General features: G+C 42.3%; 3 protein-coding genes across 6 annotated transcripts in view; all 3 read left to right on the top strand.

Moving 5' to 3' along the window:
* Positions 1 to 3,945, top strand: part of LOC143328331 (ryanodine receptor 2-like) — a 159,051-nt gene extending 155,106 nt beyond the window's left edge. Inside the window, exon 107 of the mRNA XM_076743409.1 lies at positions 3,824 to 3,945. The gene's annotated coding sequence lies outside the window, so the exon portion shown is untranslated. The remainder of the gene's footprint in view (positions 1 to 3,823) is intronic.
* chrm3a (cholinergic receptor, muscarinic 3a) lies at positions 3,843 to 5,798 on the top strand. The gene has a single exon (XM_076743408.1). The coding sequence runs from the start codon at positions 3,843 to 3,845 to the stop codon at positions 5,796 to 5,798; it is 1,956 nt and encodes a 651-aa protein (XP_076599523.1).
* A 4,909-nt stretch (positions 5,799 to 10,707) lies between these two features.
* Positions 10,708 to 15,389, top strand: part of fmn2a (formin 2a) — a 38,047-nt gene continuing 33,365 nt past the window's right edge. For all 4 annotated transcript variants that reach the window (XM_076743632.1, XM_076743634.1, XM_076743636.1 and 1 more), the window contains exon 1: positions 10,708 to 12,903. In XM_076743632.1, coding sequence (XP_076599747.1) covers positions 10,731 to 12,903 — 2,173 coding nt within the window. In that variant the 5' untranslated portion in view covers positions 10,708 to 10,730. The remainder of the gene's footprint in view (positions 12,904 to 15,389) is intronic.

Here is a 15,389-nt window from a genome sequence, read left to right as displayed (position 1 = left end):
CCCCTGGCTGCCTCCAGATGTATTTTTGCACTTGGCTCTAGCACAAAATTTCATGTTACATAAGAAGCTCCATGAGCAATAGGAGACCAAACTATAAAGTTTTAGATAAAGCAGAGTAAAAAAAAAAAAAAAAAAAGCAAGATGGCAATCTTCCTTATTTTCTTTAACAACACAGCAACTGTTAATTAAACCTGATTGACTGTAAAGCTTTGTAAATAAAAACTGGAGAGCGACGTCTCTTAAACTGAACATATGTTGTAGCATTCAAGGGGAGGCTGAAGTGACCAAGATTCAAATTACAGCAGCTTTAACCTTTCTTTAAAGAAGTACTCAACTAAATGACTCATCCTTGCTGGACATCATCTGCCTGTATCACTGGTCTGCCAGATTAGTTGCCTAAAATAGAAATCTGAAATGGCCGCGCATTAGTCACCCAATCATTTAGATGGATTCTTGGAACCAACTTGGATTGTGCTGTCCAGCCCTGCTGGGACACATGCCTCAAAATGTCAGGGAAGACATTGTGTTGCAACACAGTAAACGAGTATCGATCTTTCTGTGTACCTGAAATCACCCCACCTACGTGCCTGGGAGTCAAAGTTAAGATATAAGGCTTAACGTGGGCTTGGACAGAGATAGACACTGTAATGGCTTCATTGTAATTGCAGCGGGTTGTCAAAAGTCTGCTAGCCCACCCATATAGGAAAAGGATGTTGTCATCTGCAGCACACAGGCTTGATTAGCTCAATTTTAGGGGAAAACAAATACAAAAACCACTCTCCCTCTGTTGTGCTGCCAGTTTCTGCTCCCAGGAGATGCAGATGTAAATTTAAGATAGTTAACCAGAGCAATCAACAGCAAGGCTTAATTGTTTGTTCTGTAAATATTTTTACTGTGGTATAAGTCAATGTTGTGAGTGGATAAGTCCATGAATGAACAGTGTACACACATAGACACATACACAGTATAGACTGCATCGTTTTCTCCAGTCACTGTAACTGACTATTTCGTCATTTTGTTGTCAGCGTGCTTTACACTCTAAATCCCTTCATCTGAGGGGCTTCTCGACTCACCATGCTGAATAATCCCGTGACTCTCAAAGGGAGTCCGACATTTGGCCTTTTCCCATAGGATGCGGTCTTTCCTCCCCTGTTCTACAAGCCTTATGCAACTGAGTTCTCCGCGTAGGACACCAAGCACTTCACTGTGCCGTCGTTTGTCTGATTTTCATTTTTTAATAATTCATTATTTGTTTTTCTGATTTCATTTTTCCATCCTCCGTGTTTGCAGCAAGTCAAGGTAGCAGATTAATGACCAATTTCCCTGCTGTTAAAGCCTTTATCTTCACACAGGCACATTCTGCCCTCATAAACCAATTAAAAGATGTTTAACACTCATTTGCAACACATCGCTGTCTCGGTAGAATTTGTTTTGTGAAAAGTCAAAAGTAGACTTTGTTTTCTTATTAGACTTTTAAGATGTCAAGCTGCCTGCCTTTCTTTACATTTGTTCTCTCAGGCATTGTTTTATACTCAACTGGGGGTTATTTCATTTGTCTTTTGTATTCCATGAGTTTGTTTTTCACACACTGGACTTGGTGTGTGTGTCCATGCATGCACTGTATGTTTCCATGCAGATATGATGTACAGCAGAGGATGCATGTACGTGTGTGTGCATTCTCATGTAACATAAACGGTATATGTGTGAAATATGAGAGCATACTCTCTCTGCTTGTGCATGGATGCACCGATACATGTCACAGTGGGGAAAGCAAGGAGCCTCCTGATAATAGTAGTAGCAGTGTGCGCTCTGTGTCACCAGCAGCTGTCAGTCGCTGTCGGCTACTGGGGTTCTTTAACAGCTCTGTGGGAAGTCTGAGATTCTGTCAAGGCACAGGTGTGGCACTCAGCTTCAAATACCTCTGCCTGTGGGATGAGTGTGTTTTCCAGCGCATGAATTTGTCGCTATATTTGTTTAAATGCTGTGTGTGTTTGGATGGGTTAGAGGCTAGATGTTCTTAATTGTGGTAACAGGTCGTGGTCTGTTACCTTAACAGAGGCCTGCTAAGGCCAGCGTCAGGTTTAAAAGTGGAAGAAGACTACGTTTGTGGCTTTCACAATAAAAAGAAAGCAATCACCCATAGTTGATTTAAAATTAATGCAAATTAGAGAATTAGTGCTACAGTTGTCAGATTTGAAAGTGCCACATAACGGATGACTAACTGAGATGCAAAGTTTTCATAAGTACATCGTTATATTCATCCAAAGCAGATCTTAAGAAAGTAGTGCACCCTAATAAACACACATTTTGGTATGTGAAAGTTATTATGTAAACTATATCCATGTCCACATAATTCAGAAAACATTTGAAATATTCCAAAGAATATACAGAATGAGATTACTCACTTTTATACAGCTTTGCTTTCTACAAGACAGTGTGCTGGAACTGCAGAGACATTTAGAGTCAGAGTCACTTTCGCACACTTTTTTCAACAGAAACATCCCTCGTTCCTCACTTTTCTGTGTTTCTTGTCAAGAACATAAACACACAGACATGCACACATCTGAATGTAAAACACTACGGTAATTACAAATGATTGCACAGCAAAACCTGAATTGGATAGCGCATGCTGCTTTACAGAATGACAGTTCCTCATCTTATTATCCAATTATGAAGAGCTGCTTCGACAAAAACAGCAGGATCTTCTGTTTAGTGTTTATGTTTCCATCGAGAAGTGATCCCCAATCAAACAACAAACAGCGTTTCAAGATCATGCTGCTATTAGTTCTTGCGGTGCTGTTTTCTCTACATTTCACCATTACATTTTGTCTCTGTGTTGCTTTCTTTGCCTAAAATCTGCCTTAATTTTCTTAGATGGCTTCTGGAACAGTAGATCAAATCTGGTGACAAATTAACCAGCACCAGGAATTTTGTATTCAGCCAGGAGGAAATGCCAGAATACCTCCCAAGAGTGCTTCCTCAATTAATGCATCTCCTCTTTGCCCTCTAGTCTTTGCGCATGCTGCAAGCCCGTACTTTGGATGAAGCCTGTATCATGTTATTGCCAAGCAGGAGCCAGCAACGTTGTCAGTTACTTCTGTCTGTTGTTGATTTTGTACCAACAGGCACCTGCTGTTTTCTGTCATGTTCATATCTTAGAAAAATCAATCAACAGGGTTTGAGAGAATTAACGACAAAACATATCACTGGAAAAAGACAGATGCATATATTTGACTGACACACTGACAGACAGACCGCCACCAGAGCGACGCCATAGCTAAATTTTGAATAGAGATCACCAGTGTGCTACCACCACGCCTGATCGGACAGGAAAAAAACATTCTTGTCCACCGCCTAATGTTATGCAAGGTGCAATCCCATCACTTATGTATAAAAGTGATATGTCTTTGCAATTTGCTAGGTGTCATAAGAAACAGGTGTTGATTGCAGTCATGCCCCCTCACTTAAAGTGTCGGCTGTCTAGTCTTGTTCATAGAGATGTCAAGTTGTAATTTAATATATGGCTTGCAATCCATTGACAGTGTGCATACAGATCGTCTACAAATGAAGTTATGAGTGATTGTTTTACAGGACAGACAGATTAGACCCAAACATCTCCACCTGGCTTGGTAGAATAGGTTTCTAGCCTCACCTACTGGATATGAATGGGAATGTCAGTCACTCATGTGTCCTTTTCTCCACTTCGTTCTCTTTGTCATTCTATTTTATCCCTTTCTACTTCTCCTTCTCTGCCAAGTCCCCCTCCCCCTCACTCTCTCCCTTCTGACCTCTCTTTTCTGTCTCTCTTTTTGTCTCTGTTTAGAATATGCCAGGACATAACAATGAGCTCAAACAGCACGGACCCTGGCCTTTTCCTGACTGCCAACACCTCAACCCCAGCAGCTGGAGCCTTCCCACAATCCAATGCTCTCCACCAAGGAGGAACTGGAGGAGCCCCCTGGTTGGCTTTTCATGTGAATACCCTGGATGATAATTCCTCTTCCACCAGCAAACTCTTAAACCTAACCTCCGAATCCCAAAATGAGAATGGTACCACAGTTCTTGATCCCTTGGGTGGCCATCCTGTGTGGCAGGTTGTTCTCATTGTCTTGCTGACAGGTATGCTGTCACTGGTCACCATTATCGGCAACATCCTGGTAGTGGTATCCTTCAAGGTTAATCGCCAGCTAAAGACGGTCAATAACTACTTCCTGCTGAGCTTGGCTGTGGCTGATCTCATCATAGGGGTCATCTCCATGAACCTCTACACAGCTTATCTTGTGATGGGCTACTGGGCCATGGGCAACTGGGCCTGTGACATGTGGCTGGCTATAGACTATGTAGCCAGCAATGCATCAGTTATGAACCTACTGGTCATCAGCTTTGACCGCTACTTTTCAATCACCAGACCTTTAACTTACCGGGCCAAACGGACCACAAAGCGAGCTGGGATCATGATTGGCCTAGCCTGGTTTGTTTCTCTTGTTCTGTGGGCCCCAGCCATCCTATTATGGCAATATTTTGAGGGTAAACGGACAGTACCCTCAGATGAATGCTATATTCAGTTCCTCTCACAGCCGACTATAACCTTCTGCACAGCCATGGCAGCTTTCTATCTGCCTGTGACGATAATGAGTGTTCTCTACTGGCGCATTTACAAGGAGACCCAGAACCGCTCGAAAGAGTTGGCTGGCTTGCAGGGTTCAGGAGGTCGTGGTGGAAGAGGAGGAAGAGGAGGGAATGTTGGAGGCGAGAGACCTCGTTTTGTCCATCAGACAGGAAGTTCTAGAAGTTGCAGCAGCTACGAGCTGACCAGGTTGTCCCAGAGAAAGAGCGCATGTCGGGAGCTAGTTGGCCGGTTCCACTGCTGGCCAGGGGTTCGTTCATGGAGACCTGGTAGTACCCGGCATGGAGACGGCGATCCAGACCAGAGCAGCAGCGATAGCTGGAACAACAATGATGCTGCTGCCTCATTGGACCACTCTGGATCTTCAGAGGATGAGGACTGTGGCGGCCAAGAGATGATTTCCCAGAGTCATGCTATTTTCTCCATTGTTCTCAGCCTGCCTGGAATAAAGGCTGCTGTCAACTCCCAGCTTACCTCATGTGAGGATCTGGATGCAGCCACAGAGGAGGATCCCCTCAGGGGAGCAGAGTATAGCCGAGACAGCCTCTCAACACTCACCACTAACACCACTGCCACCACTACTCCTGATGGAGCAAACAGTTCAGAAAATAGCTACCACCAACACTTCTGCTCACGTAAGATTCAGTCAATGCCTACCATCCAGGCTGCCTCTGACCAAGGCTCTTCGGATGATCCCCCAACAGCTACTGCCACTGCCACCGACAGTACCACCAGCACCACCACTAAATCTCCCTCTGTTCCAATGTCCTTCAAAGAGGCAGCTCTGGCAAAGCGTTTTGCAGCCCGAGCTCGGACTCAGATCACCAAGAGGAAGCGCATGTCCTTAGTGAAGGAGAAGAAGGCAGCTCAAACTCTCAGCGCCATCCTGTTTGCGTTCATCATCACATGGACACCTTATAACATCATGGTGCTGATCAATGCCTTCTGTAATGTTTGCATCCCGGAGACCCTGTGGGCAGTAGGGTACTGGCTGTGCTACGTCAACAGCACAGTCAACCCCATGTGCTACGCCCTTTGCAACAAGACTTTCCGTACGACCTTCAAGATGATACTGCTGTGCCGCTGGGACCAGAGAAAAAGGAGGAAGCAGCAGTTCCAGCAGAGGCAGTCAGTGGTCTTCCACAGGAGGATCCCCAGGGAGTCTACGTAAAGGACAAGAAGTTTGGATGGTTGAAATAGCGAATCGAAAGATTTGTCATAAGACAAGGAAAAGGAAGAAGCATCCATATAGTTGTTTGTGTGGAGTTTCTTTGCTTCGAGATCCTTAATGTGTTTCTCTGCTGAGATGTCAAGCACAGCAATCCTATGTCGAGGTCTTGAGGTATGTGTTTGTGTTGGTGCATCCATTTAGCAAAGCTGTGTGTATGCGTAAGGGGTTGAATAAGGTGAGGTCCAGAGAAAACAGCTTTCCCTCTGTCCTTGAAGAACTGTTTACCATTTCACGCCAGTACAGCTGAGAGAAAATGAACTGAGTGGAAAATAATAGAAAAGGGCTTTAAAATGCATTGCAGGTGAATTATTGAAGTGCAATTGACACAAGGGGACAGGATATGTTTGTCACAGGGCTGGGGATTCACATTTCTTATCACTTCTCTCTGTGGGTAGCTAGATCTGTAACGTGCAGAGTGGTTTTGCATTTCAAACAAAACTATGTATCTGTAATACGCCACTGAAAGCCAGGACAAAAACTCTTTTCGCTCGCAGGCTTCTACATTGTACTGATTTGACCTGCCTGTCTTGACTGGCATGTGCTCTTATCAGAACATCTGTACATTGCCTTTCTACATGGATATAGCTCTCCTGTGTCTGATGGAATATAAAAACTTCTTAAATTGTGTCCTTACTTTCTGTCAACAGAGATCTGTTATTTTTGTGATATTCATCTTTGGTTTTCTAGATATTCCTGAGATTTTGAGCCAGTCTGAAAATGATCCTTCTGATGAACTGAGTTGTGAATATTCTGTGTGGCACCACAGTCAGTGAACTGCTGTTGTGTTTAATGTGATTGTTGTGGTTTTTATGGTGGAGACAATAAGTACATTGGTTGTGTTTTATGTACTTGCAGTTCTCTGTCAAGAGTAATGATTATACAATTATGATATTCTGTTTGTGTACATTTGGATATTTCTGACTTGATACACAATGATTGATTGCAAACACAAAGATGTCCATTTATAAAGATGTGCATTTTGGTTTTACACAATCTTTTAAATTTCTACAAAATGATTCAGCTGAGGAGCTCTTTGTATATGGCCGCTCATCTTTGATATAGTAGAGAAACGGCAGCCTCTAGTGGTTTGAGAAAGACATGTCATCCAGGCTGAATCGCTGTCAGTCCAACTTTCACAGTGCAGCATCAAAAATCTCATTCTGCCAATATGAAGACAGAAATGGCCACAAACATTGAAGGTACAATATTTTAACTGTTGTCATTATCACATTTTTTGGCTTAATTTTATGTTATTTATGGGTGAAATTGTTCTTTAAAGTTATTAATTAAATAGACTGACAGCACTTGATTTGTACAACCCCGATTCCAAAAAGTTGGGTTGCTGCATAAAGCATAAATCCTTGCTCACATATACTCAATTGTAAACAGTTCAAAGACAATATATTTAATGCTTTACCTCATCAGGTTCATTGATCTTTGTAAATATCTGCTTATTCTGCATTTGATGCCAGAAACACATTTCAAACAGTTTGGGACAGGAGCAACAAAAGACTGAGAAAGTTGTGGAACGCTCCAAAAACACCTGTTTGGAACATCCCACAGGTAAACAGGTTCATTGGTAACAGCTGATAGTATCACAATTGGGTATGAAAGGTGCATCCTGGAAAGGCTCAGTCGGTCACAATTAAGGATGGAGCGAGGTTCGACCACTTTATGAACACATGATGGTATGAAGGATAGTACTACATGGGCTCAGGAACACTTTGTAAAACTGTTATGAGACACCCTTCATTTGCTAATGATTGTAAGTTTCACACAGCGTCCCAACCTTTTTTTTTGGAATCGGGATTGTAAAGAGAATCAGCAGCTGTCTTGGTCAACAGTGCATCAGGTTTCTCTGTACAGAAGGTGGTTAAACACCACATACCAACACAAGTTAGCATAAAGATGTCAACAAAGGCAAAAATTTATTTTCATTTTAATTTGTAATGCACATTATGTTATTCTTATCTTAAGGAGTTGTTTTTTAAATTGTTGCTGCACCCAAATCTTGAATATTGTGCAAAAGGAATTGAAGATAAAGGGTAAACTATATTACTGGCATACTGAAGAATGAGCAGATTGGATTTTAAGATACAGTGTTGGATACAATGGTCATATGTAAGGATATGGCTTATGTGCTGTATGCAGAAGAGATGTTAAAAAACATCCCATGCCTGTCATCAGTGGATATTTTGTCTGCTTTCAACACAACATGCTCTACTGTCATAATACATTCTTCATTAAAGTATGAGACTTTTGTACTTCAATATTGGGAATGTAAACTACCAAAATGGTAAACACAAACATTTTGTTACATTTCAAGTATGCTGATCATACTCATATTTTAAGTCAATAAACAAACAAAAAACTTTTTGACAAACTATGTTTTTTTTTTGTCCGTGTGCATGTCATGATTGTGTTATTTTTCGCTATATTTTAATTTTTTTGTACCTTTATGTAGCCAGCGTGGGTGAAAGCTTTTAATTCGTGTTATCTGATGTCAGCATTTTTCCATTAATGCTGAAAGTATCAGCTGTAGAAATGTCAGGGGGATATTAATGCTTTTTTTTTCACTGTCACGGTGTGTAAAAATAGAAAAACAGAGACATTACGTGCAAGTTATTTTATTTTTATAGCCAGAAAATGATACCACAAACCTCTACACCAACTCAGGTCTGTTAAATACAAACATCATAGCATCATTATCTTAGCAGGATGATGGGTTAATATACAGCTGTAGAATTAATTTCCCGTCAGAGAGTATTGGATATGATAACAGATAGGTATTTACATTTTTTCTTCAAAAATCTCAAATACTGTCTTTGTGATGTTGAGTTTCAGTGGTTTACCTGCTCTTTCACAGTTATATGCTTGTAGGACTCCCATTTTATTTTCTTGATGTAGTTTGTAGAATTCATTTTTTCCTTTCCCTCCCATGACTTTAATGTTCTCTTTGTAATTGAATTATCTTACTTCCACTGTCTTCAGAAACCTGTGGTTGTTTTAAATATCAGTTCTGGTAGCTGCGTTTGTGAAGACGACACAGCTGAAACTCATTTCTTGATTGGAGGGATGGACTTAAAAGTGGCACCAGGGAGCATGAAACCAAAAGTAGGAAATACTGATTACTGAAGGCAGAAATCTAATTTTCTGTTAAATATGATTCCTGCATCACTGTCTCACGCTACCACAATATTAGCACACAGTGTCTGATGTTAACCAGAAACTGAATAAACACAGGAGTGGTCTTTGACTTTTGCACAGTTCTGTATGTTCCCATGATAAAGTCTGATGAAGTTAGAGGGGGAAGTCTCAGACAGTGCTAATGGGAGATGGCCAAGGAGACCAGACATGTGATGAGGAAAATACCAACTTCATGTGACCCATGGCTAAGGAGCGTCACAGACAAACACCCGTTTGTGCTGTTTTCTTCAGTCAGCGCTCATCCACTGAGGGGAATCCACCAGTCAGGCAAGTATACTGTCATTTCTAAGTCCCAAAATATGTAGCTAAGATGCTTTTTCGCAGTTTTTCCACCATTTCATATATTGTTAAATTTGACCACAAATGTCTCAGATTTGACTCATGTTGCAAAGTGATGATGTAATGTGTCTGTTTACCAAGAACAGACCAACGTGTGCTCAAAGGAGAAAGTTACTTAACAAAGTTGCTTAAACACAAACTTAAATGAAAGTATGAGCTGGTAAATACTTTATCTTTTAATTAGGATCCTCATTCTGACAATGTGTGCCATTTATTTATTTTTGTGTTGTTGTGTTTGAATTATTATTTTAAAACACTTACTTTTGACTCTTTCAGTAAGAAAAGCAAACTTTACCGTTGGTTTTAAATGGCTCAGTTTTGTCGGCACCACACCCATAGGCATTAATCAGTCCTCAGGCATGCCTTCATGCATGCCTGAAGAACTGTCTGCTATCAGCTATCAAAGAGATATCTGTCAGTAAAATGTACAGTGATAATACTGCACTGTGTCTTTAACTGTAGATGAATATATAAATAGAGTAAATGGCAGTTTGAACAATGTATAATTTGTAAAACTAAACTTCCCATTTTGACATGAGAATGATTCAGCACAATCTGATTTTAATTGATATTTGCTGTGTAGTTATATGAGGACTGAAACTCTTCATTATTTTCATTATGAGTTAGTCTGCAGATTAATTGATTATTGGTTTAGTCTAAAAGAATGTCAAAGACGTGAAAAATGTCCAGCTGTCCAAAATTCAAAGACATTCAGTTTACTGTCATAGAAGGTGAAGAATACCAGCAAATACTGACATTTAAGAAAGCTGAAATCACTAGAATTGTGGTGTTTTTACTTAAAAAATGACAAACTATTGCAAGTTATTTCTGTGTCTGTATTATTTGTGTAATGTCATTTTGTATTGATTGATTACTTGACATCATTTCAGCTGTCCATTTTTGTATATGCCTGCGTTGTCATTAATAAAGGCAGTTTCATGTTGTTTATCTTGCTGTCACCAGTGGAGTCACATGAATCTTTTCCTGAATCAGTCCAGATATCTGTCTGTCTGGGAAATCAAAACATTTACAAGGACTTATACATTTTAACAAAGTACAAAAACATACAATCAAAACTGAAGGAGTCTTAAATGGAATTTGAAAGAAAAAAATGAAGACAAGAGGGGACATAAGATTTCTGACGTCAGCTTGCCCTTACATTCAACCTTTACCTCATGACTCCACTGAGAACCGACTGCCTGTCCTCTGCTACTGTGAAGCTAAGTTTCGATTTAAAATGAGCGAGTGTGACTTTAACTTGCTCTGTTCTCTTTACTCCAGTCCATCTAGATCATCTCTTCTCTGGATGAAGCCTCAGCGGTCAGGATGCAGACTTTCAAGACTGTAGAGACCCAAGTGCCCTTTCTGAAAGAGAGTTTCTTCACTACCACTTTCAAAGGCAGGAGGAAGAGCAGCGTTACCAACATCCTCCGTAAACAACAGCACTCACTCCTCCATCAACAACACCAGCAACAACAGTGCATTTTAGAGCAGCAGCATCCTAAGCAATTTCTTCCCCAGTCAGATGAGAATGGACAAGGGCAGCTCACTCCGGAGCATCGGCGCCTTGCTCGCTCGACCAGCAGCCCGTTATGCAAGACAGCTGAGCATGCAGGAGCAGATGGGGATGGAGAGGAGGGGCAAAAAGAGAGGAAGGATCAGAAAGTCAGAGAGGCTGTGCAGGCGAGGGGGGGAGAGCGAGGAGTGAGTGGTAGCGAGCCCGCGGCTGTCAGTGCCAGTCTCCTCCTCCTTTCATCATCAGCATCAGCAGCACTGGGGGAGGCAGCATCATTCTCACAGCTGCCGTTAACTGTGGTGGGCAGACAGCAGGGATTAGGCAGCTCTGAAAGGGCTCTGACCAACAGAGGACCAGCATCAGTAGCAGCCCAGGAGGAAGCCCAGCATGCCCAGCCTCGACCCCAGCAACATGGCCTGTTAGCCAAGGGAGTCCGCCTGCTCAGGAACATGGGGAACCAGGAAACAAAGCACAAGAAAGGAGGAGGAAGTGGTGGAGCAACAGGGGATGTCTCTTGCGATGGTGATGCTGATGAGAGGGAAGTGGACAAAAAATCTAAAAAGTCCCACAATAAGATAAGTAAATCAGGGGGAGGAGAGCAAAATGGTAAGAAAAAACCTAAGTCAGAGTCGAAGGGATCTGTGTTTTCTGGCATGAAGATCAGGAAGAGTTTATCGAAGGTGAAAGGGTTGTCTAAGGATGACATGTTGGAAGATGGGAGGTCAGCACACTCTGACAAAGCAGGGCACAAGCCAGCAGCAGAGGCGAGCCTGTCAGCCGATGAGATGGGCATGCTATCAGATGTCGAGGGGGATCTAAGCCGCTTGACCGCAGACAGTCATCATTCTATGGTGGATGAGATTGGCCGGAAGACAAGCTCTGGGTCAGATGCTGACCTCTACAGTTTTCACTCAGCAGCAGCTGAAAATGAAGATCTGCTGTCTGACATCCAGCAGGCCATAAGAGAGCAGGCCAGTGACAGCGTGCTGGAAATGGTTGCTGGCCATTTACCTGATGGGTCAGATTCTGTGGGGAGCAAAGCCCCTGAGAAAGTATTTGATCTGGATGAGGAAGTTTTCCCTCCCCCTGCTGGAAGTGAGTGTGTACCTCCACAAGTAAGTGAGGAGTGCAAGAAATTAGAGAACGAAAGCCATGTCATATCAAGAAATTCATCTGGTCCGGGGTCCCTGAGTGAGAGTGGTCCGCCATCGTCAGCCCCGGACACAGAGAGAAGCAGCGGCAGTCTTTTACCAAAGACTAACAGCACGTATAGTTTCCCTGACACTACAACAACCACCACCTCGTATGAGAGTGCTGAGGAGCCCCAGGAGGACCTGGAGAGCCCTCAGCAGAGCAAAAACACATATGGGACATGTGTGCGCTTGGATCCTGTGGTGGCAGGGGCGGGACCAATGGGGTCACACAAGAGTGTCAGCAGCATGGACCTGTCCATGGAGAGGGAGGGGGGAGAGGAAGCTGGGAGGCGGGACTTCCTGTCACTGAAAAGGAGGAAGAGTAGCTTGTCTATTAGCCAGCTTACAACTGACCTCCATGGTTCTCAGCCTAGACGGCCGTCCTCCACCTCTCCCTCCACCGTCAAGCTCTACCCTCCAGTCCACCCCTCCTATGTTAAGACCACCACCAGACAGCTCACCTCTCCAATTGGCTCCCCCATCACCAGCCCCCATGTGCCCAGGAAAACAGATGCCAATGTTGCTTCAGTGGAATCCAGTGAGGCCAAAGAGTTTAAAAGGCACAAGCAGAGGTCCTGCTCCATTGCTGGGCCCATCAGCGTGTCTGCAGACTGGTCCAAAGAGCTGGATGAGCTACGAAGAAGGCAAGGTGGTGGGGCCAAATTCCCAGAGCAGGATACACCAGAGAAGAGTTACACAGGTGGAACTTACTGGACACTGGGCTCCAGGAGAGCACATTATACACGGAAGGCCTCCACCACCACAGTACCCTACCTGGATGTCTTCTCTGGTGAGTCACATGTAACACTGAACCACTGCCACACCTAAGGCTCAATCAGAGAGATATGAAGTGCTGTTACTAGAACACACAGTAAATTAGACTTTCGGTGTTGACTTCCTCTTCCTCTCTGATTAATGCCTGATTATGGAAAATAATCCTGTAATCCATTAGCAACACAACCCCACACCTCAGCCATCATTGCACAGATTCTGGATGGCATTGAGATTCCAGTGGTAGTAGTTTGATCTGGATCTCAACTTCATGAACTTATATGTGGCTAATTTGGTTAATGACGACCACAGTGGTTTGTGATAGCTTCCTATTTAGGTAAGAGAGAAGGAGAAGCACTGTACTTCGGGCTTCATGATTGGATGGTGTGAACTGGGAGGTAGTAGATGAAACAGGGATGAGGGATGTATGAATGGATAGAAACCACGAGGTCTGTCTGAGAGGAAGCAATGAATGAAGACAGGATCGCCTAACTGAAGACAGCTGGCAGGTTTATGTCATAGCCCTGCAATATGGAACAAAACATGCATTTACAGACTGTTAGCTAAGGACAACATTACATTAAATGTTTGCATGAATTTACATGAAGGTCAAACATAATTTTTTATTGTCAACAAATCCCATAAGAGGATGAAGCAATATGTCAGCACCTCCTCTCGATATTTCCCAACTTCCCTGACCTGTCTGTGAAACTCAGCTCCGAGCCCATTTTTAAAATCTTTCAAAACAAAGACGTCACAAATTTATGGTTTCATTTAAACTGTAAAACAATAAAACAGCTGTGCACTGTGGCTTTCAGCAAGTGCTACTCAGACAGGATTAAATGGTGCATTTGCTACAGATTATTTTCAGCCACATATTGTGTTTGTAGGAAAATGAATAAAAATAAACAACATTCATAGTAATGTCTGACACCCATTGCAACTGTGATTCATTAATGTGCTGTTTGTTTTTTGACAACAGTGGAGGTCTATGGCACAGAAGAATGAGCTTTATCAGGCTGTCATGCTTTTTATGGGATTTGACAATGAGAAAAATCTAGAATATCACAAGACTTAACATTTTTAACAGAGTAAAAAATTGTCATTCGTTACTCCTCTGCTCTCATAGGAGCAGCCTTTTCCTGACCACACTATGTATCAGAGGGAAACAAGGAGTCTTTCCATTGAAATATTGTTGTTTGTTCATCATGTGCTACTATTGTTGTATCCCCAATGAGCCAGAAGTGACTCCTATTTGTTTGGCTCCAAGCCCCGTCCTCATTTGAGATTAAGTTGTTATGTAATGTTGTTGTGAAATGGTTATGGTAATTGCCAAGTGATTTAAATTCTAATGACTTACAAATGATCACATTATAGAAATTATCGCAGTGGGAATACTAAAGTTATGATTTAAGAGTGCAAAAGCTCATGAAAACCATGATGAAACGGTGGGGGTTCTTTATTGAAGTGTCTTCAGACACAAATGCATCCTTCTCGTAAAACAATGCCACTCTGTCCTCCTTTCTGTTGTGGTGCCTTTCAAGAGCTCAGCTGCTCTCCACTGTCTGCGCTTGTGCTCATAAATCAGAGGTCCAAATGACAACATTGCCACAGACCCGAGGCGATGCCATCCTCTGAATCCAGACCAAAAAAACACACTCATGCACAGTGCACACTAGTGGATGCTAAAGCCAAGTGACAGTTTTTCTGCATGACAAAAATAAGTCATGATAAGAGATCCATTCTCATTTTGTCAGGTGAAGTTACAGTAGCCAAACAGTGGAGGTACATCATATCTCGAATCCACATTAATGTCAACATTTGGCCCGTCTGGAATTTCATAAAAGTAGAGAACACGCCATCCTGTTTTTATTCACAAAGACTCAGCGCTCCATGTGAGCGAGTTTTCCAGGTCACATCCAGCCCTCGTGGGGGAACGGCAAGACTGAGAAGAAAGAGTGAGTGTAGAAATAAAGCAGATTTTACTGTCAAACAACTGACATTAAGATTGATGACACAAATTCTGGATTTGTATCAAGTCAAGTTGGTTTGTGCCTTGAAGATCGTGCCTGTTCCTCTAAGTTACGTCACAGTTTATTAAACACAATGAATTTCCCGCATTAGCCCACATAGTGTTTGTCAGACTTTAGTTCTCAAATCAGTGTCCAGAGGACCATGAGTCACAGGACTTTGTTAATTCATTCACTGTCCTCTGAATCACATGGTTTAAAGAAAGACTGAGCGAGTCAAACAACATTAAAAACTGACTGCACAGCGTGGCATAGTTGGGTTTTCTGAAGTCATAAAGCTGTTTCACTCTAGGTTCTGCATCCTCTGTTCATGTCACATAGTCAGTATTTTTTTTCCAACCTCCTGCTCATTTAATGATTTTGACAACTTTCTTTAATATTTCTCACAGCTTGGAAATTGGAGACAATCTGCTGTTTTCAATTTATTTTATTCAAATGTAGTATTAATAAGCCTTACATCCACACCACAAGGTTA

This window comes from Chaetodon auriga, chromosome 11 (genome assembly GCF_051107435.1).
Source record: "Chaetodon auriga isolate fChaAug3 chromosome 11, fChaAug3.hap1, whole genome shotgun sequence".
Lineage (NCBI taxonomy): Eukaryota > Metazoa > Chordata > Actinopteri > Chaetodontiformes > Chaetodontidae > Chaetodon > Chaetodon auriga.
This window is presented reverse-complemented; position numbering and strand designations above follow the sequence as displayed.